This window comes from Stegostoma tigrinum, chromosome 17 (genome assembly GCF_030684315.1).
Source record: "Stegostoma tigrinum isolate sSteTig4 chromosome 17, sSteTig4.hap1, whole genome shotgun sequence".
Lineage (NCBI taxonomy): Eukaryota > Metazoa > Chordata > Chondrichthyes > Orectolobiformes > Stegostomatidae > Stegostoma > Stegostoma tigrinum.
The window spans coordinates 23,429,857-23,453,158 of record NC_081370.1 but is presented as its reverse complement, the minus strand read 5'-3'; the positions used below and the strand labels follow the sequence as shown (position 1 = coordinate 23,453,158).

Sequence of the window (23,302 nt, the reverse complement as noted above, 5' to 3'; positions counted from 1 at the left end):
TGAATGTTCAGAGATTTTTTCACATTGCTTTTATTTCACTTTGTTTTTTTTTGGACTCACTTCTTTCTCCTTACCAGTATGTATTTGTGCTGCACTATGATTTCTTTTTGCTCTAAGTGACTAATAAACTTAATCTTTTTTAACTCAAGGGAGCCTGGTTAAATTGTCTCCTTTTAAAGCACAATTCATTTGAGTGTGGAAGATATTGGCAAAGGAGGGCGTTCTTCTTAAAGTAACCTTGTTGTGATCAACTTAAGGGCCAGTGAATAATTAAGGGGAGTCAGTTCATCCCTCCTCAGCTAGAAGCTGAAAAACTTGGAGTAGTTTGTCAGGAACGTCACCGGAACAGGTTGTAACATGAACCATATGCACAGCATCTACTGGTCCTGCGTATTACCATCGTAATAATCTTTCCTTCAATGAGCCTCAGCAGGCTGATGATAACACTTGGCAAAAATCTGTGGAATTGATGTTGTGTGGCTAAGAGCTACATGAAAACTCTTAAAGAAAATTTGTATGTAAAGTACTCTACTTCAGGTTTTCCTTTCCAAGTAAATTATAAAAGGGTCTGAGCTCACTTTGTCTCAATCACACAGACGTATAATTCTCTCTTACGTGTCCATCAGAGACATGGTTTTTCACAGGACCAGAGCTCAATAAAACATCCAGTACAGGTGAATACTTTGGAGCAACACATAGTCACAAAACATTACAAACTAAAACAAGAACTGTGAACATCTGAAAAACCATTGAGTTAAATCATCATAAAGAGCAAATATATGCAGCAGAAAAATTAGGAAAAGATGAAACCATAAATACACTCTTATTACACTTATTTGAGTACATGTAGGTATTGTAGAAGTACAAATTGGAAATTTTCCCAAGTACTCACTCCAGCCTCAGTTGTTCTCCACACATTTCACATGGAGAGCAAGGCAGGTATCAGAGCTTTAAAAGTTGGAATCTGACCCCAAATAGCGTCTCAGCCCTCAACTGGGTTTAGTGGAGGTTGGACAGTGGGCAGACAATCAATCTGCTCTCAGGAGGTAAGTTAGAAATTTAAAGATTGTTCCCAGACTTTGGAAAACTCAACAAATGGAAGGAAGTGAGGATAACTATGGGGAGAAAAGTAAGTGTCAATACAGTATCTCTTGGGGCTGGAAGGAAAGTGGTGCTTCCTTCTTGACACCCCTGACTCCCCAGTAAAAGATTTCGTCTACTTTCAAGGATCAGAATCATCGCTCCCCAAACAGCAGATCCTGGAACATTCTGACCAATCCTTGCAGTCTGCTTCAGAGTCCTCATTTTCTGACCAGAGACCGAACCTTTCAATCAATCAATCAGTCTGACTTCTAGGCAGTGAATCTGTCCAGTGCAAAAGATTTGTACTGAAATTAAACTCCACAACATCGGTGGAAACCCTCAGTACCCAGCCGAATCTCTTGAACCTTCCACCTGCCTATCCAACTTTCCTAAGTTTTCATAAATTTTAGAACTACTCCAACATGTTTGCACTCATCACAAGAAGCAGAAATAATGTACTGCTAAAGCCATTTAATAACCAAAATTCAACTTTTGGATCAGCAAAATTAAACAAGTGGGAAAATTAATGAAAGGATTTATCTTTCCATGGTGTTCATATCATGTTGTTAGGACTGTGATGTTGTCCCAAAGCACAGTAATTCTAATGCTATGAAGTACAGCTACTGTCATCATGAAGCAGACATAACAACTGACTTATACACAATTTAAGTGCACAGCCAGTTAATCTGTATGTTTGATGGGGCTATTTGAGAAAAGTATCAGGCAGGACATCTTGCAATTTGACTCTTGTTGAATCATGTCACAGGATTGTTTACCTATATCCAAAAAAGGCCTTGGTTGAACATCTCATGTTAAATATGAATCTTAACAATGAAGCACTAGTTCTGATGTTCTATTATTACTGAAATCATGAAGATGGCTTTATTTCATAATCCTCTACCTCAGAAGTGAGAATGTTACCATTTAAAGTACACTATTTCAAGAGCGCAAACTACTTTCAATTTGGAAATTTATGCTTAATCAAATGGAGAGATGCTAAACCTTTCATTTTGAGCGTGCCTCCAGCAACCCTGCTTTGTTGGTGCGCCATGTACAAACATGTTCTAAAAAATCAACAATCCAAGTCTGGATCTCCAGAGCTATTCTTCTGTAGTTAGGGACTGTTGTCTTCTTCAAAGACACCATGAGCTGATCTCAGCTTCACTCACTGTGAGGATCGAGGTGTGAAAACTCTGACATAACTTGTTACTTGAAGCACTGGTCTCAGTGCTTCAAGGGAAATTGTTCAGCCCTTAAAAGACCACCCAGGAATTTCAATGTAGGACCGGGGCCTGGTATGTCCATTCTGGTCTGATGTCTACCTCTAAGTCGGGAGGACACTGAAAAAGCTATGGCCCCTTGGCACCAGTAGACATGGTACTAATGCCTAATTTATGAAAGTTATATTCAATTTCAAGTGATAAGTCTCTTATCTTTCCAATACTCTGATTGATGTTATATGTCTGCACTACGATCACTAAAGTTATGATGGCTATGTTAGTAGGGATTTAACAGACACTTATAAAATGTGATTACCTGCACAGGCATGGCCCATAGATTTGGAGAGAGAAAGAAAAACCACATTAGCTGGTTTGTATCTATGGCAATCAGATTGCAGATCTGTCCAACTGTCATCTCCCCCATGGACATGTTTGAGGTTGACAAACGAAGAATCTTATTGTAGATCTTTGTCTGTAGTAAAAAAGAAAATGAATTACAGTTAGTGTGAGAAACCGTCAGGAAAATTCTCCACCAACAAGTCTTAATATATTTATAACAAGATTTTGAAGAGTGTAAAAGTAAGTAATTGTGACTATAGAACATAGAACATTGAACATTATTAGTGCAGGCCTTGAAGTGATAGCAAACCATTAATAAAATTAAATTGTATGAACTCAAATACATTTTAATTCATTTAACAAACATAGGTCAGTTGTTCCAGCCTTATTTGAAATTTTGGTCTCCCTGTTAGAGCATAATGGTCGGTAACTGATCAAGCTCACCAACTCATTTCTGTTCCACCTATGAATGGCAGATATCTCAGTGGTTCTGGAAGGACTGGAAATTCACCAACTAACAGCCCAACCATGTGATAGGCAATTATTCTTGGAATATCATCAGTAGTTCACTCCTGTTAATACTGGTATAATTTTTTTAAAAAATCATTATTTCCTAGGTTATTTTATGAATGGTCTTTAAGGGCACTTCAAAGACCACTGGATAGGCCTCCCACTACTCAGTGCAAATGTATAGAGATCATGGAGTGTATGTTCTGCTTAAGCGTACCTTGAAATTTTCACCAGGATTCTCTGCATGTCACAGAAGTTTGATTTGAAAAATCTAATGAGGCCATCACCTGATCCAGCTGAGCAAATGGGTGAAACTGAAAAAGGCCCTGGTAATGTTGTGATGGGAGGAATTGAATTGGAACAGGGTATTAAGTGTAGAATAACCCAATGATGCTACTTTATTGTTCCCATCTGGTGAACAAAGCTAAGTTCAGTCTGACTGCTTCCCACACTCAAGGAGGATGTGGTCACTTCTCTTATCAGTGAATGGTCATCGGTTTCTAGCAGTGCTCCTTACATTTTGTGTTTTCACCATCAAGTAGGGCAATATAATTCTGTAGGACTATGGCCACTAACAAATCTTCATCAAAATTTGAGATAAACAGTCAGTAATGCTGAAACCATAACATAATTGCATTTACAGCACTGCTAATGGACCTGGAGGATTAACAAGGTTTTTAGAAAACCAGCCTCTGACCCATTTCAAGATAATAAAATGTGAGGCTGGATAAACACAGCAGGCCCAGCAGCATCTCAGGAGCACAAAAGCTGACGTTTCGGGTCTAGGCCCGAAACATCAGCTTTTGTGCTCCTGAGATGCTGCTGGGCCTGCTGTGTTCATCCAGCCTCACATTTTATTATCTTGGATTCTCCAGCATCTGCAGTTCCCATTATCTCTGACCCATTTCATGTGTATAACACCTTCACAACTATCTCCTCCACACAGCCATCATCTGACTGCCCTCCCTGGCCAACACATGCTTCCCTATCGTTTTTTTGCCACCCACACTACAATTGAGGCCCAGCTTCACCCCCAATTGATACCCCTAGCGACCATCTCGGCCTCATCCCTCACTCTAGTCTCATGGCTGGAATCCCCAGCTACTATTCTCCATCCCCAAAGGTCATTCCTGGTCAATATATTGGCCAAAGGTGGGAAATCTATAGAAAGCAAAAAGTACTCAGCCCCTGATGAGAACCTGTGAGTGGAATCTTTTGAAGTGGAATGGGGATTGTATTGCAGCCATCATACATTTCTGCTTGACCTGGAAATTCTCCTACACTTAGTATTTGTCACATGTATTTTTGAAGGTTTTGCAGGTTGGGAATCAACCTAGTTGGTCACATCACGAACACCATCCATAACCAGCAAGCCAATGAGTGGGAAGTGAACCAAGAATATGGTTCGGGGTGGAGCTACCACCTACTGTGACAAAGTGTCTATCTGGCATAAGGTCAGTCTGTACTTCCAGGTTTCCTGTTGTTAACTTCAAATTCAAGGTAAGATGGGGGCCACAGAAAGTAACAAATTTGTACTCCTCTCATCTGATCATTATATCCAGCAACCAAGAAAAACTAATCTTCTTGATGGCCTCCTGTCTTAACTCACCCCAGATTAAACGACTTTTAATTGCTGCCTTGATTATCTCTGCAAATATCTATTTCTGCTTAATTTACGCATTGTTTGTGACTCATAATGTTTTTGTAAGTCAGAAAACAGCTTTTTTTCATCTAAACTCAGTAATTAGTTGTGAGTCAAGATCTGCCCTGTAAGACTCAGTTTTTATTGACTTGATGGAAAATGAGGAAACTAGGTCATATGAAGTCAGCACGTTAACGTTTCAATTAGAAACATGTGCAGATGAAGCAGAGTGTAGGTTTTACCCTTTAGTTGTTTGATGAGTCTTCACTTTCAACCATTTCACTAAGAGAGTTTCACACACAGCAGTCATTTCCCTCAGAAGGTGAAAAGAAAGTCAAGACATTCTTGTCATAAAATTAGATCATTAATCCCCAGTTAACTTGGTAGGGGTGAGGTTTGGATCTATACTTAACTCTGCATCTTTGACTTGAAATGTGACCACAGCATTCCCTTAGGAAGGGGCACAAGGACAGCCCGTACTGCCCTGTTTCTCAGTGTAGCTTGGATTTGTTTGATTCATAAGAATGAGAGAGATTCAGTATGTTACCTACTTTATTAACATGGCTTCAAGCTCTCTTTGTCGATGGCAAACACAGGCCCAGCTTAAACCCCTCTCTCACCAATAAAGCTTTCTGAAATCAGAAAGCAGCATTAAAAGACTCCAGTTAAGTAATCTGTTAACATTTGCCTTGAGTTTTACCAATGAAGAAAATGGGCTTTGTGGCTGAAATGTTCAGCTGGATACATGTTTGACAGGTAAATATCGTCTATCATTTTTTACTGAAAGACTGGAGAGAAGCTATAACCATAATGAGTAGAGAAATATTGTGGCCAGAATTTTAATTATGCCTGGCTCCATAACTATTATGGGCTTTTGCATTAGAACTTGAGGCAATTTGAAATCTACTCGAGCACGAATGCCCCCACAGGGGATTTGGAACCTGTGTGAACATCGCAAACACCAGCAGTCAAATCAATGAATCAGACTGAAGAATCTTTACTCAGTTTGCAGAACCCGAGTCAGGAGGTGTGAGGCAGAACAGTGAAATCATTATAAAATCATGTAATGAAGGTGACATAAAAACAGGAGAAAGAAAATTATACTATGTCATGTACAAGAGAGAAAAAATACTTATTTTTTAAGTAATTAGTAAATATCCAAGAATAATTAAATCCAAAGGCATGTGACTACACACTTAACAAAGTAAATTTTCAGTGGATTCCCAGTGTAGTAGTTTGGCAAAATTAAAGTGTAACATGCATTAAAATTTCACTTATAGAGAAAGCTGTTGGCTTTTCTGGTGAGTTTAGCGGGTAAGTAAGGCCCATGTTTTGACATTCCAACAATTCTACTCTGAGACCTTGGGTGAGGAACTGCTGCAGCAAAGCTTATGGAGAAGCAGGATAACTCAGAAAGTGACTCTATTCTCAGCCATTCATCCCCATCATTGCCATCCTTTCCTCCATTGTCTGTCTCCTGTTAGTAATTTTGGCTCTTTATTTTTATCTTGTCCCTTTTTCATTGCCACTGCTGCTCGTTTTTACTTCAGTCCAACTGTGAATGCACTAGGACAGGCACTTGCCTTCTCACCATGCGGTTCCAAATGCTAATAGCAATTGCAGACCTTTTACCGTGGAGAAGAAATCAGAATGTTCTTACATGGCTAATCTAATATGTAAGGTTTGACTCATTGATAATCTATATTAACTAAGGCAAAAGCTCTCTGACTGAATCTTAAGATACATAATAACAGCTATATATTTTTCTTCCTTTCTTCTTGAGAAGATGCATTCAGTGGTTAAGCTTCCTTCCCATTTCTCTCCCTGTTAATCCTGACACTCGGCAATTTGGGAAAATTACAGATGCAAGGTTATGCTCCACCAGTTGGTGGTACTGAACTCCAACATGTCACCCTTCCAGAATAATTTGTTTCCTATGAGATTTTCAGGGACTTCTAGCTTCTTCGCTTACTAATAAATGCCTTCAGCTTGACACAGTAACATAGTTCAGGAACTTTGTAACAGAATTCTGTTTAGTAAACATCAATTTTATCTTCAGGCATAAATTACTACAGAAATGCAGATGACCATTTAAAGTGCCATCCTGAGCTGAGGTGGGTATAATAATAGGTCGACAGATTTTTGTTTGGCTCCATATAAATGCTTCTAAACGCTAATAACACTTTTTGTTGAGGTCTCCAGCAGTCCCTTAAGGACAATGGGTATGGCCTCAATGTCGAGTGAAACCAGATCCGAGAAGTACTTCACATACCTCACTCAGTTTTCAATAAAAGTCACAGCAAGCATAGAGCTGTCATTTAAATATTTATGCAGTTTTCCATCTGAATTTGAAATCATGATATGTGAAGAGAGAATTCTCACACAACACTCGAGAGAACTGTATTTGAGAATCTACCATGTATCGACATAAATCAAGGAGTTTTGCAACACATATGGAGTTCCTTTTTTAAATATAACAAGGGTATAGCTTCAGGGATAATGCCTTTGCAAGCACCCACAGCTCTGGATACTCCAGACTGATATCTCACTGTGTAGGTAGCAAGCCTTGTACATAAGAAAAAGCAGCTGTCAATTTGATAACCTTCCTGATGATTGATTTAATTGGAAAATGGGTACACAAGACTCCTGGCACATTTTCAACTGCTGATCATATATTTCACAGATGAGAAACAGACAGTGAACAATTTAAGGATTCTCCCTTTAGCTCTTTGAGGTTGACATACCATGAAAGTAGTTGAGGCATGCACAGTAAATTCAAAATATTACTCATAATCTGACATAAAATCACTTGGACAGCGTTTTTATTTGCTGTTCACTTGCTGCCATCAGCAGAACTGCAAGAAAATCTTCTAAATTTTCAGTTGTTACTTTAGACCTCCTTTTCTAAGTGTGTGAATTTTTTAAGAGAAACTATTGACGTAGTTTCCTAAACTGACATAAGAATTGTAATTTTTTCTTGATTTTACACTTGTATGTCTTTAGGATGTTTATTAAGAATTGAATGCCAAGCATCTTTGGTTCATCAGAGTGCTTGATTTTCACACTTTCAATGACAATGAGATTAATGATATGATTAAGGGTTTGCAATGTAAGTAAGGCAAGCCCTAAGCAACATATCTTTGCTTTAAAAACACCAATGCTTTCCTGTTGTCATAAATCACTTTTAAAGCATTCCCCACTCAGACTGACAATTTAAACGTGAAAAATTTTGTGGACTTTAGATTGTGCCAAGAGCAAATATGATGAAATTGTGCATCTCCCAACTTGGAAGTTTGGTGAAGAAGTTAAATCATGTACCACTACCTCTAGAGGTGCTACACAGGCTTGGTCAATTCTCTGGGGACAGGCAGCTCTACACGATTGTCCCATGCAAGATTCTTCATTGATATCAGTGAGGAGATCCATGTGTCGCACAGGAGTGTCCTGTAGTGATGCTGACTTTCTGGAAATTGATGTAGATTTGTGTAATTCTAGCTCAAGCAGTGCTACGTAAATGGATTTCTCCCTCATTATGTTTATAAATGAGAAGTGAAGAGCAAGTCAGTATTAGGAATGAGGAAACCTGTGATATAAATTCCAGACACATGCCAGCAGCAAGCACATTGAATATATTAGTTTTTCAACAATGCGAGACTGCTTTTGTGTGTTTTGTTGTTGCATGCTGCACATACTAATTTAGGTTTACAGACACTTAGTTTACATTCACAGAGGCAAAAAGAAGTTCACGTCATTGGTCATAACTAGACTTAACTTTAGGGTTTACTGGAGAATGATCACTGTAATAACTCACCACACTGATCATTCAATACAATTTATGGACAGGGAACCAATTGTTATTCTATCAAAGTAAATATATCTGGAATCTCATGTTAATGCATAATTGCATTATTATTTTAGAACACTTATTGGGAAGGAAATTTCTTTCAGTTTTAAATGAAGAATTAGCCTAATGGTAGAATGGATCTTCTAGATAAAAAGCACTTAAAACAATACCTGAATTGCTCCTCGTAGGTTAATTCCAGTTTCTATAGCAACATAATAAGATGCCTGAAGAAATGTCCTTTGCAAAAGAAGGGCAAGAAACAAAAGGACTGCGATAACATAAGCATTGGCCAAAAACTCCTGTGAGGAAATGAAGTAAACGCCCAGCAATTTGACCTATAAACAAAAAACAGAATCTGTAAATAGTCAGTAGCAATGTCTGTCATGAGCAGTTTGCAAAATATAATTTCCTAACAACTTTCATGAATTGGTTTAATTCGGTAAAATCATCAGCAAAATAGAAATATGAATCCTTACAAACAGGTGAGAAGGAGTGAACTAGCTTTCTTTTTTTCACCCTCTCCTCATTCAGAAGCAACAAAGATGATAATCCTTTTCAGTCTGAAGTAATATTATACTTCAATTAAAATATAATACTAGTAAAAATTAAGGTGAAAATGAAACAGTTTCTTGAGTAAAAGAAAAAGTAATCATATTATTTAGCAACTCCATTAAAATATAATAAAATGCAACATCAAATACATACACAAACACAGGCATAACATTTTAAAAAGGGGAGCATATTTAGCTCTGCACGAATAATAAATATGCAGTTTAAAAAGCTCTTGAGGTCCTTATATTGTCATAAGTGAATCTGACACCATGGCTGTTTAGTTTAGGTCTTATATCCTAAGCAGTGGTGAAATTTGAAAAACTATGAATTCTGAGTGAATGGAAATCTCTTTGCTTTGTTATATCACCGGTGCTGTTTTTGACAGCATTGAGAAGGAAACAGGAAGAGACAGACTCTTCCATCCCTTGCTGATACTTATGTATGTTGCTTCTCTTTTACAGCTGCTCTGCCATGGTGCCTATGTGTATTCACAGGTTTGGCTCCATGGTGATTGTTACAAGGTCAGCCGGGTGGATCTCATAGAACATGAGCTCCCTTCTTGGAACTGCTAGCGATTCAATCAGGGAGCCCTGGCTGACAGAGAAAAACAGGAATGTCAGACATCCTGAGAATTGGCTTTGAGGGAGCTGGATCAGTGTCAAGGACTTTCCACGGGTAAATAAAGGGTAATGTGGTGACAGGACAATGTCCTCTGTGGACTTATTCCAGGCTCCACTGTCTTTCTAAGCTGGATAGTTGCCAACAACCCTTCAATGCCCAAAGCGTGCAACTTCTCATACAAGTGTGAATTAAGTCAGAAAATGTGAATTTATTACATTTATCTTGACAAAATGGTAATGTCAGTTCAAATGATTTTGTTTACTCCACATAGTTTCCTAAACTTGCCTCAATCTATGGTCACATGGTTGCTGCAGCCATTATGGGTCCATGTTTCTTCCTTTGAATTGACCAACTTGGTCCATGAAGTCTTGGTTATTAATGTCAGACCATACAGTTAAAAATTGATAGTCCATATGTTATTATCATCGTGTTAGGATATTAAAAAGTGGGCTGGATTTTGTGTGAGTGCACTGAGTATGTTTTGGCGGAAGGATAAAATGGATTTGGGGTAAAATAGGTTAGACTCCAAGCTTACCACCGTTCTATTCACCACCAGATCACTCCATAATAAGCCAAGCAAATCCACCTGCTATATGTGAATAAATAAATGAATGTCTATAACACTTGTTGACAAGTCTATTGAACTAGACATTGTACTGCTTGTGCCATTGTACACTCATCATGACCGGCATGTGGAAAATAGTCCCTTTACATGGCCAGGATGGGATAGGGCAGGATTGAAGAAAGTGGGGAAGGGCTCAGTCAGTGAGATGCCCTGCCTGCATTAGAGCACCCAAAATGTCATTTTCCCCTTTGCCCCACCCCACTCACTCTCCAAATCCTGGCTCCCAAACTATATCTTTCCCTTCTCTGGACTCTGGGATCTCTCTCCATCTTAAAACCCCAGGAGTTTCCTTTCTGGGGGCATCATGATCTCCTTTGGGGGCTCCCACTAGAAAACTCATTCACAACCACTGCTCAGACCTAACATTCCAGACTCTCTTGGATCTTCCAGTCAAGCAGATTGGCTGGCACCTCCTGAAGGTGGGATTTTCTCTCATTGAGGAGCAGAACTTTAGCCTGCCCCATATTGTTATGGCTGCAGCCTGAAGAGTCGGCTTCTTCTGGGTGCATTGGCTTTCCTTCCAGGTGCACCCCCATCTTCAGCTTCACATAACATCCAGCTGAGTGATTCAGTCTTAAACTAGACAATCTTCTTTTAATCATATCCATACATTTGGTGCTGAGGTGATCGTATATTATATTACTTCATTACTTTGACCTATCTTAATCCATGAAGTTTCAACTCAGAATCGGCATTTAACTGTGGTATTGTTTAAAAATATTAGTAACAATAAGCTGTAAAGACATGGGGATTTTTTCTAACATACAAGTGGAAATTTGAACATAAACCAAGTGGAAAAAAAAGAGCACTGTATTGCCTTGAATTATTTTGTTATCATTAATGAGCTTGCCTCAGGGCTGTGAGGTATAAGAGGTATCCATTTGTGCAGAATGGATGAATTGTACATAATGATTAAAAGCAAGATCCCTGAGATTTGTTTTAATTCAGACAAACTGCACACTTGATGGGGTGAACGTGTGACCTCGTGGTCTGAAATCTGACTTTTACTAATAGTAAACTATGAACAGTTTGTTAAAAGAGAGATAGAAAGACAACACATGAAGAGTGACAACCAGTAACAGGAAGAAATGGCAGGTGATCAGCAGTTTATTAGGAATTAGGTAGCATTTAAGGGTTTCGGCAGTGTTTAGTTTCGCCCCCTTCTCTGGTCTTCGGTTCTCTGCTGGAACAAATTTGAACCTGTAAAAGCGCATAGATTCGGGGGATTTAAAATGACTGAAATAGGCAGCACATTGGGAAGCTGGCTCCAAATTATCAATGTCCAATTTAACTGCAGCTAGTTTGCACAGATAGGAGTCCCTCAGGGATAGCAGCTACAACAGCACCAGGCTGTTCCTTGCAAAGTCGCTGCTCCATAGGTCAAGACAGGGTGAGCGGAGAGCTCCACATGAGATTTATAATGAGGATGGTTTTCCTCAACATGTCAGAAAACCAGCTTCTTACAAAGCGCAGGTCTCAAAAGTAGGTAAGCATTGACATTTGCAACCTACTGGAACATGACCTGCTACTTGTTACTCGATCTTATGCCACGTTGTACCAGCAGCTACTACAGTCAACATCCTCTCAACTTCTTTTTCTTTCGATCCATCCTGAACTTTGCCAGAATCAATTTTGTAAGGTCATGGAGATGCCGATTCACCAATGCATAACACATGACTGCTGATTTGTTTACCAGAAAAAGCAATTGCCTCAACTTTGGCACCAATAATGCCAGTCAAAATGAGCAAGGCTTGGATTTGTGGCGCTAGTTGGCTGCCTGTAGATGTACAGCATCATCAGCGTATTTATGTGGCTTTCAAGATCTGCAAGGAACAAAATCACCTGTACAGTCTTCCACTGCACACTGATGAGCAACCATAAAAAGATGTTCACACAAGATTCCTGGACAGCTATCTGACTGCTGTACTCAAAAACTTCTTTCTGCCAGAAAAATAGTTCTGCTATGACCATGCCTCTTGACAAGTGAAAAGGCCGCTTGCAAAGTGAGCAGCCACAAATCCACAATGTGGGCAAACGATGGAGAAAAAAAAATCAATGTATATGACTCAAAGGTTAAACAGAAACAGAACATTCTAGTATTATGCTAATACCCATAGCCTGTGTAACAGCAAGTCTTTACACTTCTTCTTGAAAGTAGTTTTTTCTAGAGGTATCTGTATCTTCAACAGGGGAAGTTAGTGGTTTTTGTGATTTGATTGCTTGCATCATATCAAAAGTGGGGCAGCACAATGGATCAGTGGTTAGCATTACTGCCTCACAATGCCAGGGACCTGGGTTTGATGCCACCCTCAGGCGACTGTGTGTGGTTTGCATATTCTTCCCATGTCTGTGAGGGATTCCTTTGGGTGCTTGGGTTTCCTCCCACTGTCCAATGAGGTATAAATTAGGTGGATTTGCTATGCTAAATTGTCCGTAGTATCCAAAGATGTGTTGGCTAGGTGAATTAGCCATGGGAAATGCAAGGCTACAGGAAGGGTAATGGGGTCGGGCTGGGTGGAATGCTCTTCAGAAGGTCAGTGTTAACTCGATGGGCCAAATAGCCTGCTTCCACACTGTCGGCTTACTATGACTTTAAGTGCAGACAGGTTCTACAGTTGATAGTCTGTGCGACAAACCACAGGAGTCTTCCATCTCTGCTCAGCTGAGCCAATGAGAGGTGCATGTTACTATCCGGATAACTCAGATTTTCTGGAGCATGTAATGACCTACTCAAGGTTGCACCACTGCAGGGACAGATTTGGCCTTTGAGATGCAAGTCATCATGTGGAGTAAGGACTGAGTGAGTAGCAATAGTTGGGAAGAGGAAGAGTTTTCAGCCCTGCATCACTTCCACGTCCCTTTTCTTCATCATCATTATCTTTCTCATAGCCCATTCACACTATCCTGGTAACAATGAGCTGGAGTGCGCTATGTTGTGGATCAGTGTGGCAATTAGTATTTAAGGCTAGGATTGCATTTCTAAGGTGGCTTTCACAACACAATCAGGGGCTTTTTGTAATGATTTGTCATTTCATGCATAAGGACATCATCACAAATAGGTATTGTTCTACTCTTTATTCCATCCTTAGCCAATTACAGCCATGATGTCAAAAGCAGTTATTCTCACTTCACCTGTGGCTTGAGAAGTCAGAGTGAGAGAACTGATGAGGAAATTATGTCAGGACTGTGAGCATGGAGTTGAAAAAGCTAAGAATCAGATAAACGAATGAGAAGCAATAGCAAGATGAGAAGGATATTTTCCCGGCAAGCAGATGGGATATGTGGAATAGAGTCTAGACATTGCAATAATTAGCAATGTTTTAAAGGTACTGTATGAATATTTTGGCTGGGAATGGCACCAAGAATTATCAGAACAGTGAATGATACCTCAGAATTAATGAATCCTAATATCTTCTGTGCTTTACAGGGCATGGAAGTATAATGCAGAAAGAAGAATTTAATCTTAACTGCATTATTCTGGATGATAGATTAGTAGAGTTTCAAGAAATTTAATGTTACTTGTAATAGTCCTATTTCTAAACTACTTAGAGGAACACACAATCTATTCCATTTGTTAATAAGACCAGGAACAACTGATCTTTTACTCCATCACTCTTAGAACAAATTTGTATTACATATTTGCTTGCTGGATGCTACTCATTGAAGGTTAGAAATCACCATGTGAGTTGTATGAAATAGATTTCCCATTAGCCCGATGCTTAATCTATGTTTTACAACAGCGATTAAATTGCTGTACCGGTGTACGAAAGGTCTTGTTTTCATTACTCAGGTGATGCACAATCCCAGAGATGCAGAGTGGACCTGCAAAGCCCAGCAAGTCTGCCAGAATGCGAAATGTACTGCTGAGGACAATGGGATGACCAAATGCTTGCCGTAGCACATGCCAGATTAGCTTTGAATCCTGAGGACTGACTGTGGTTTTATTCTGCAACAAAAAACACAACAAACATTTCTCACCAACAGAATGATGGTACAATTCTTCTGTATTGTAAGGAAGAACAAACTTCATTTACTTGTCAGTTACAATACCTATTCAAACATTCTTTTTACCTAAACTGTAAATATTTCTCAACGTTGAAAAATAGATTCACATGAAGAAATGTTTTACTATGATAACAATAAGGATATGATATAAGAATACAATTGAAACATTTCAACCTAAACTATCTTGCGATGTCTTATTTTGCAACATTCATGAAGTACATAATAACAATTGCAGAAAGAGATTTCAGTCAAAGTAATCAAGTGGAAATGCTGAGTAGAATTAGGAACAGTAAAAAATGAAACACTCAAGTAGATGTTTTATATAGACACTACATCACTACTTCCAGGAGGTCTAAGATGTATAAATAGAGAGATCAGGAAAGCTCACGGTAGAAGGAAATCACTCAGAGACAGCAAGAACTGCAGATGCTAGAGTCAGAGATAACACAGTGTGGAGCTGGGGGAACACAGCAGACCAGCAGCTGCAGAGGAGCAGGAACGTTGATGTTTTAGGTCAGGTCCCTAGTTCAGGAATGGGCAGGGGGAAGGGACCTCAGAAGTAAATAGAGAGAGGAGGGGTGGGGCTGGGAAAGGTAGTTGGGATGGTGATAGGTGAGTGCAGATAGGGAATGGTGGGGATTGGTCAGTGAGGTGGGAGGAGTGGATACATGGGAGAGAAGATGGGCAGGTTGTGTTAGCTCCAGAAGGCGGGGATGAGAGGGATCATTGGATGTGGGATGAGGCTGGGGTTGGGAAGATTTTAAAACAGGCAAAATCCATGTTTAGGCCATTGGGCTGCAGGCTCCCAAGGTGGAATATGAGGTGCTGCTCCTCCAGTTTCCAGGTGGCGTCATTGTGACACTAGAGGAGACCCAGGATGGACATATCACCCGGGGAGTGAGAGGGGGAGTTAAAAAAGAAACATTCTGCCTTATTTGTTCAGTATCCCTCTATTCCTCCCCCATTATGTAACCATCCAGATGCCTCTTAAATGTCACCAACATGCTTGCTTTCACCACCTCTACTGGCAGTGCATTTCAGTTCCTACCCTTCTCTGTGTGAAAAAACTTCCCCTGCACATCTCCTTTAAACTTTCCCCTCTCACTTTGAACCTGTGCCCTCTTGTAATTGAAACTTCAACCCTGGGAAAAAGCCACCCTATCTATGCCTCTCAAAATTTCGTAGACCTCTATCAGGTCTCCTCTCAGCCTCTGTCTTTCCACTGAAAACAATCCCAGTCTTCTTCACCTTTCCTCCTAGGCAATTCCCTCAAGACTGGGCAACATCCTGGTAAGCTTTCTCTGCACTCTCTCCAAACCTTCCACATCCTTCTGGTAGTGTGGTAACCAAAAGTGCGCACAATACTCCAAATGCGGCCGAACAATGATTTTATATAGTTGTAACTCTTCTAGTCCATGCCCTGGCCAATGAAGGCCAGCACACCATTTGCCTTCTTAATCACCATGGTTACCTATGTTGCCACATTTAGGGAAACGTTGACCTGCACACTTGGATCCGTCTGGATGTTAATGTTCCCAAGGGCTCTGCCACTTACAGTATAATTCACACCTAAACCTGATCCTCCAAAACACATCACCTCGCATTTGTCTGGCTTAAACTCCATCTGACATTTCTGTGCCCAAGTTGCTAATCCATCTATATCCTGTTGTATCCGTTCACAATTGTCGGCACTATCAGTAACTTCACCAATCATCGTGTCATCTGTCAACTTCCTCATCAGACCACCCACATTTTCCTGTAGATCATTTATATATATATCAAACAACAGAGGATCTAAGACTGGCCTCTGTGGAACACCACTAGTTACCAGTCTCCATCCTTAAAAACACCCTTCCACCGCTAACCTCTGTCTTTAATGACCAAGCTAGTTTTGTATCTATCTAGCCAGCCCACCCCAAATCCCATGTGATTTTAGCTTTTCTACCAATCTGCTGTGTAGGGCTTTATCAAATGCCTTACTGAAGTGTGACGTCTTCTCCTTTGGATCCTATAAAGATAAATATCAATTATGCCTTAATAGAAAGAGTCAAAATGCTGAGGAAGAGCAAAATGGATTAGAACATCAGAAAACCTGGTGCACTGTTGTAAAAAGCACTTTAAAATGCTAATGGAAACTTGGCATTTATCTCAATGGAGAGGAATTTAAAAGTTAGGCAATGATCCTTTTATTGTAAGAAACCCTAGTCAGACATCTGGAAGAATGCTGTCAATTTTGGGTATCAATCTTTTGTAATACTCTGCTGATGAGACAGTACATGCGGAGAGAAAAATAGAGGTTGCATTTTAGGGTGAAGATCTTTCATCACAACTGGTGAAACAGCATCACCCTGAAACACTGCGCTGTCAGCAAGCTAGGTTTCTGCTGAGGGGATCTTTCCTCAGTATTTTTCCACCCACCCCAGGCTCACCCTCAGAACACAGCATGGGAGAAACACTGAAATCAGCAGCTCAATGACCACTCCTATTCTCCTTCAATTTAGCCCACCTTCAGCTCTGTATGATTGCAGGGAAGATTTGATATCAGTCTGTTTCCATTCTTCCAGTTCATCAGCATGTCTACCCACTCCACTATCCAATACTTTTCCATCCATTGACTTAGAGTTGAAGTGAATTCACCACCTTAACATGGGCTGGTTGCAAATTAATGAACTTTAAAATCAGCCACCTCAATAACATATTGTGGGTGGCCTCAATAAGTTGAAGGTCAGGGCTTTTGCCCCTCATTGGAAGGAAGTCCTGCTTTCCTAACCTTTTGAGCTGTAGACAAACTTGATTGTCACAGCAGCACAAGAACAAAGTGGTGATATCAAGCTATGTTAAACAGTGATATAAATACAATAATTATTGTTATTTATCAGATGTGAATGCTAAGAGATTCACAATGAAGCATGCTTGACACTTGGGATAAGTAAGTTTGTTTTTTTATAGATGGTGAAGAAATGGGTTCCATACTGAGGAGGAACGGAGTGCTTTGGAGGGTAGGTAGGGAAACAGAAAGTCGGGGTTTGGTCTTAGGGGGACTGACCCTAACGTGCGCAGGCACTTTCCCACCCCCGGCCCTCCTCCTAATTGATAAGAGATTCTGCTTCCTTCCTACCTTTTCACCACTTTCCACTCTCATCCACTTTATTCTATCCAGCATATTATGGCAATGGAGTTGGATTGATGCTCTAAATTGTTATCTGATTTGGCACTTAAGGGCTTCAACAGGCCTATGGGTGAAGAACCAGCCTGTTTTTTTTAAGAGGCGAATTCACTAGAACTTATTGTAGGATAGAGGCCAATAGATTTCTAGAATCAGAAACATTACCAAAGTTTATGAGGCATTCAGACAGACACATGAGCTGGTAGGGAATAGAGGGATGTGGACCATATGCAGGCAGACAGGATTAGTTTAGAATGGCATCATGGCAGGGGTTGAGTCCGGAATATTATCTATATAATTACCACTGTATGTGCAAAGTCTTTCCTAACTTAACACATATTGAAATATTGGCTATGTTAAACAATGATATAAATATAATAATTATTGCTATTTATCAGATGTGAATTTAAATGTACACATTATAAGCTAAGTGCCCAATCATGCTGCACTGAAAACATTCCCAGGCGGGCAGTGGAAGGGCAGAAAATTGAAAAATCCAGCCCTCCCATTTCCGCAGTATTTCCGTTTAGGATTTTGTTTCAGTAAAGCTATACTGACCTTGAATTGATTAGAGCACAGATTCACCAGAATGAAACAGAATTTGAAATACAAAACGTGACTTAAATTATTAATTTTTGAAACCCAAAGAATATACCAATGTAAAATTTCCAAAATTATAAAGGTTCAATCAGGCCCATACAGATAAACAAGTTTCTTTGGAGGGTAAATTCAGAATTTTTTTTTCTAATTCATTCACAGGATGTGGGTGTTACTGGCTAGGCCAGCATTTATAGCCAATCCTTACTTTTCCACAGGGTAGTTAATAGTCAACCACATTGCTGTGGAGTCACACGTAGGCCAAACCAGGTAGGGACAGCAGTTTCCTTTCCTAATGGACATTACTGAACCAGGTGGATTTTTCTGACAGTCAACAACTTTTATTGTCATCATTAGATTCTTAATTCCAGTTTTTTATTGAGTCCAAATTCCAACACTGACCATGGCAGGTTTCAAACACAGGTCCCAGAACCCTCAGAATAAGGCTATAATCTAAAAATTCCTGTCAGAGTGGTATCAGGGAGCATTTTATCACAGTAAGGATAGTGAAAACTTTGAACTCTTGCACTCAAAGGCCAAGGGTGCTAGCTCAATTGAAATTTTCAAAATAGATATCAATAGAATTTTTGTTTTGTTAAGTAAAGCTATCAATGAAAACGGAGCAAAGACTGATCTTTGAACTTGAGTTTCAGCTCCATCATAATCTAAGCAAATTATCAAATGAGCTAAAGGCCAATTCTATTCCTATGCCAAATCAATATGTTTCTTGATTTGTTCATTATACGGAGATAAAAACTGATTGGATCACACTTCCAAACTTTACTGGATTGAGGATGATTGTGTGTGTGTGTGCATGTGTATTGATCTCAATGTAGTCCAAACTCTTATCATTTTTAGAGGGTGGCTTCATCTTCAAATGTTGAAGTTAATGTTAACAAAACTACTCAGATATTTGAATGGAGTCAGACATACTTGTAAAATTTCATATTACATAATTTTTGTTGAGAGATTCTGAAATTTCATTTGAAATTCAACCAAAGAAGACATCAGACTGTCTAAAACTCAGCTAATCAATCCCCACTGAATATCAATTCTTAGTTTTTATAACACTCCTCACTGAATTCAGCAACATTTGGTACAAAAACATGAAGCATAATTTTGTGAAATATCAACAAAAAAACACAGAATACTGGTAATCTTGAAGCTTTGAGGAGTTAATAGTCACTTCTCCAACCAAAATAGAGATCATACGCTTTGCTCTTGACTGTCTCATTTCCTTCATGACATCAAATATTAATGTGAGTAGGCAAACCATAAGTAAAGAAAACAAACAATTGAACTAGACACAGTGAATCATTTGCCAGTTTAGGCTTGGATTATGTGTAATTAACTAGTGAGATAAACAAAAAGATGACAAGGACATTGCTCCACCCTCCAGAAAGATGGAACCAAAATAGAAAAAAATTCGAAAAGACATTGAAACTGATCTAATTTTGTATTCTACTGAATTTAGTTTACTGTCATATCTGACAAATAGCAATAAGACTTGAATTTATATCAAAACCAGTCAAATTTAATAGTTCAATGTGCTTTACCTCAAATAATACTTTGCAAGTGCAGTGGTACATGCATCAATAAAAATATACTGAGATCAGGAAGTAGAATTTGCACAGGAATTCCCTGACCTCACACCATAGCCCAGGAGAAAACACATCAATCTCCACTACACTGTTTCTCCAGGGTTTCCAATTACATTTCAACGGAGGTCAGAAAATCCTCTGTCCAATTTTTACTCATTGCATGATTGAAAGGGTGATAGAAAATACTGATCTACGTTTAATTGCTTTATAGACTTCATGATACCCATTAGTTTTACCAAATCATTCCTGCTAATAGAGCACAAAATCTGAAATGGGGATTAAATTCCAAGATCCAAGAAGTCAAAGTTAACTTGTGTAATGATTATCTGTATCTTGATGGGGTATCTTTTTAAAAAGATTGCTGACAATTTGTCTTTGTTAACAGACCATGAAGTATGCTGAAAGCGATGTACTGTCTGCTCTGTAATAAAAAGAAAACTCATAGCTTCCTGGGTGTTTTTTAGGGATATCTGATGGATGATTAAAATAAAACAAGAGCAGGAGTAGGTCATTTGGTTCTTTTATTGGCTCCATTATTCAATATATACATGGCTGGTCACCCAACTCAATACCCTATTTCCACTTTCTCCCCATACTCTTTGATCTGTTTAGCTCTAAGTCCTTCTTGAATGTATCAAATTGTAGAAATAAATCCTTCTGATTGCTTCTGATGTCTCAAAATTTTTTGTGATACTTTTGTTGAATATCAACTCTTTATAGTATCTAGCTTAGCAAATGTTGGATTTCTACATGTCATTCCAGAGAATATAGATGGCACAGAAAATACAATTGTAGCAAATGTCCAAACAGATGCTTGGCTGCTTTTCAAACAAATGAATGCCAGTCTACTACAATAGATGGCAATCTGGAATGTCTGGTAAAATATCATACATAAGCTGATTGTAAAAAATTAATCATCTTTCTTTATAGGACCAGAAACTCTTCTATCCTGATTTCAGGTGACATGGAATGCACTGTTCCAAACAGTCAGCGAGAAAATAGAAATATGCAAATGTATTCAATGTCTTTCATTCTTAAGCTCCTTTTATTTGGCTTAATCAAATTTGATCACAGAAGGAAGAAGATTTGCAGCTGTTAAGAAGGTATTTACATATGCTGCCAATGATTAGGGTCAAGCAGTGTGGTATAAATGAATTTCCCTCAAAAAACTGCTGATGAAAAATGGGAAAGGCAATGATACACAACTTATCGCAGTTGTTAGCGTAAGACTACATTTGGATTGTTCCAGTGTTATTGCTAGTCATCTTGTGGAATAAAGTTTTGTTATATTTATATCATAGCTTCCAGAACTTATGAAATTTATTATTAAACTTTAAGATTTTGGCTATAATGTAACTGATAGAATGAAAATAATCTCCATGCTTTCTTACAGTGAACTCCCTGATCTTGGGAAATGGTGATAGAAATTATATTCATAATTTATCCAGCAGAAACAGTGGATGCTTTGATAAAAGCTTTCACAATGATTACTTGCCTTTGAAAGCAATAGAAAACAAAGAGCTTTCAGACTCACTTTTTAATAATAGAAGTTCAAAGTCACAAATAAATTGGGGATTGGTTTCCAATGAACACTGATTTACAAGTAAAAAGTCAATTGTCCCTGACAAATTGGGTTTCACAAAGACGTCACTTAGCTTGCTTGAACAACAGGACATAATATAAGAATACCTCCTAATTGCAGTCATAATCTTGAGGGTCCTTCTTTCTTTTTGGAAGAATGAATGGATTATCATCCAACAATGAGATATAGTTGAAAAATCAAACGTTTGACTCTAACAAAAAGTCAAAAGCCTCACAAATAGTATTTTTTATGATCAAAATCTGCTCATCATATTACCAAGCAGTTTTTAGAATGTGTGGAGATCATGTATATATGAGTAAGCTATACATTTTCACATTGATTGCTTTTTTTATCAAGTTTATTGACAGAATGATCTACTAGCATTAATGTCTCTGCTATCACTTCATCTTTTTCTCTTCACGTTTTTAACTTTTCTGAGAAAGATGGCACATGCTGATTTATAAGTGCTAGTGCGTCTGCTCCTCTGATGTTGCCTGGCCTGCTGTGTTCATCCAGCTCCACACCTTGTTATCTTAAACTCAATGGCAACTGTTCTGGTGTGAAAACAGTGAGTGCCAATAGGCTGCTTAACCATTGTGGAACTTAACACTTCAGCTACACCTAGTTGTTACCCATTTGTACACAAGTGCCTCACAGCAAGTATCACTTGCTTCTGATCCGAAGCAGGGAATTAAAATGGAAATTTTCCCCCTAGCTTGGCAACACTGAGGCAAACCTTTCCTAGGTAAAGTTGGCTCGCAGAACATGGACCTCCAACTAAATCCTGGAAATTCCTGATGTGCCCATGAGAGTATCAAGGCAGTTTTACCCAGAATAACCAAAGGAGCCTAATACATAGCACTAAACGTTTAGGTAAAATGCAAAGAATGCACCAAACTAAACAAAATACTTCCAAATATTTGAGTGCTCTACCTTTTGTGCTTCATATGCATCCTTTAGGTGCACATAATTGGTCGCAGCTCTCATAGCAAAAGGCAGTTTGCCAATGGCTTTAAGGTCAATCGGTCTTTTATGTGCTGTTGTGATGAAGGTGTTCATCCACCAGTACGTGCCTTTTGAGAGTAGGTTCACAAATGGTTGCAAGAATCTGACACCTAAATCCTGCAAGTCTTCAGGAGGTTTCACTTCTCGCGAATGTTTGTAGAAGATGTAGCGCTAAATCAGGAACAATAAATTCTGGAGTTAATGATTGTTTTCTGCAGAAAACGGTGATGCAATTGAAAGTTTACAGTATTTATTAATTATAGCAAATTAAGAATCATGACTGTTCTTTTGTTAACATAAAATTAGCATGCACAGACTGTGCTTTTTGTCCCATTTTTACTGCCACCTTTTCTGAAGGTGTTGAATCTAAGGAGAAAGGAAGGAGTTCAATGTTATTTGAAAACCTAGTTCATGTTTCACATTGATAACCACTCACCATTCCCATAGTTTCAGACAGAAAGTTTCAATTGATTTTTTGATTGTGTGGCAGCATCAGAAGCTATTTCTATTTCCTCCCATGCACACACACACATACGTACATAGAGATAATGGGAACTGCAGATGCTGGAGAATCCACGATAACAAAGTGTGGGGCTAGATGAACACAGCAGGCCAAGCAGCATCTCAGGAGCACAAAAGCTGATGTTTCGGGCCTAGACCCTTCATCAGAGGGGTCTAGGCCCGAAACGTCAGCTTTTGTGCTCCTGAGATGCTGCTTGGCCTGCTGTGTTCATCCAGCTCCACACTTTGTTATCTCACATACGTACAAACATCATTTACCAAGTGTATCAGACAGTAAACATCAATAGAAGAGCTAGGTTACTTTATTCCCCTTCCTTTTGAGCACACTGAAGCCAAATATAATGCCACTAGCTCCACTTTAGTTGAGTTGAACTTTATCCTTTTGCTT

At 39.0% G+C, this 23,302-nt stretch overlaps 1 protein-coding gene across 7 annotated transcripts in view; it reads right to left on the bottom strand.

The window, feature by feature from the left end:
• abcc8 (ATP-binding cassette, sub-family C (CFTR/MRP), member 8) overlaps positions 1-23,302 on the bottom strand; it is a 205,107-nt gene that overhangs the window by 126,132 nt on the left and 55,673 nt on the right. For all 7 annotated transcript variants that reach the window (XM_048545426.2, XM_048545428.2, XM_048545427.2 and 4 more), the window contains 4 exons: positions 22,321-22,563; positions 14,194-14,382; positions 8,809-8,973; positions 2,620-2,775 (listed from right to left, as the gene is read on the bottom strand). In XM_048545426.2, coding sequence (XP_048401383.1) covers positions 2,620-2,775; positions 8,809-8,973; positions 14,194-14,382; positions 22,321-22,563 — 753 coding nt within the window. The remainder of the gene's footprint in view (positions 1-2,619; positions 2,776-8,808; positions 8,974-14,193; positions 14,383-22,320; positions 22,564-23,302) is intronic.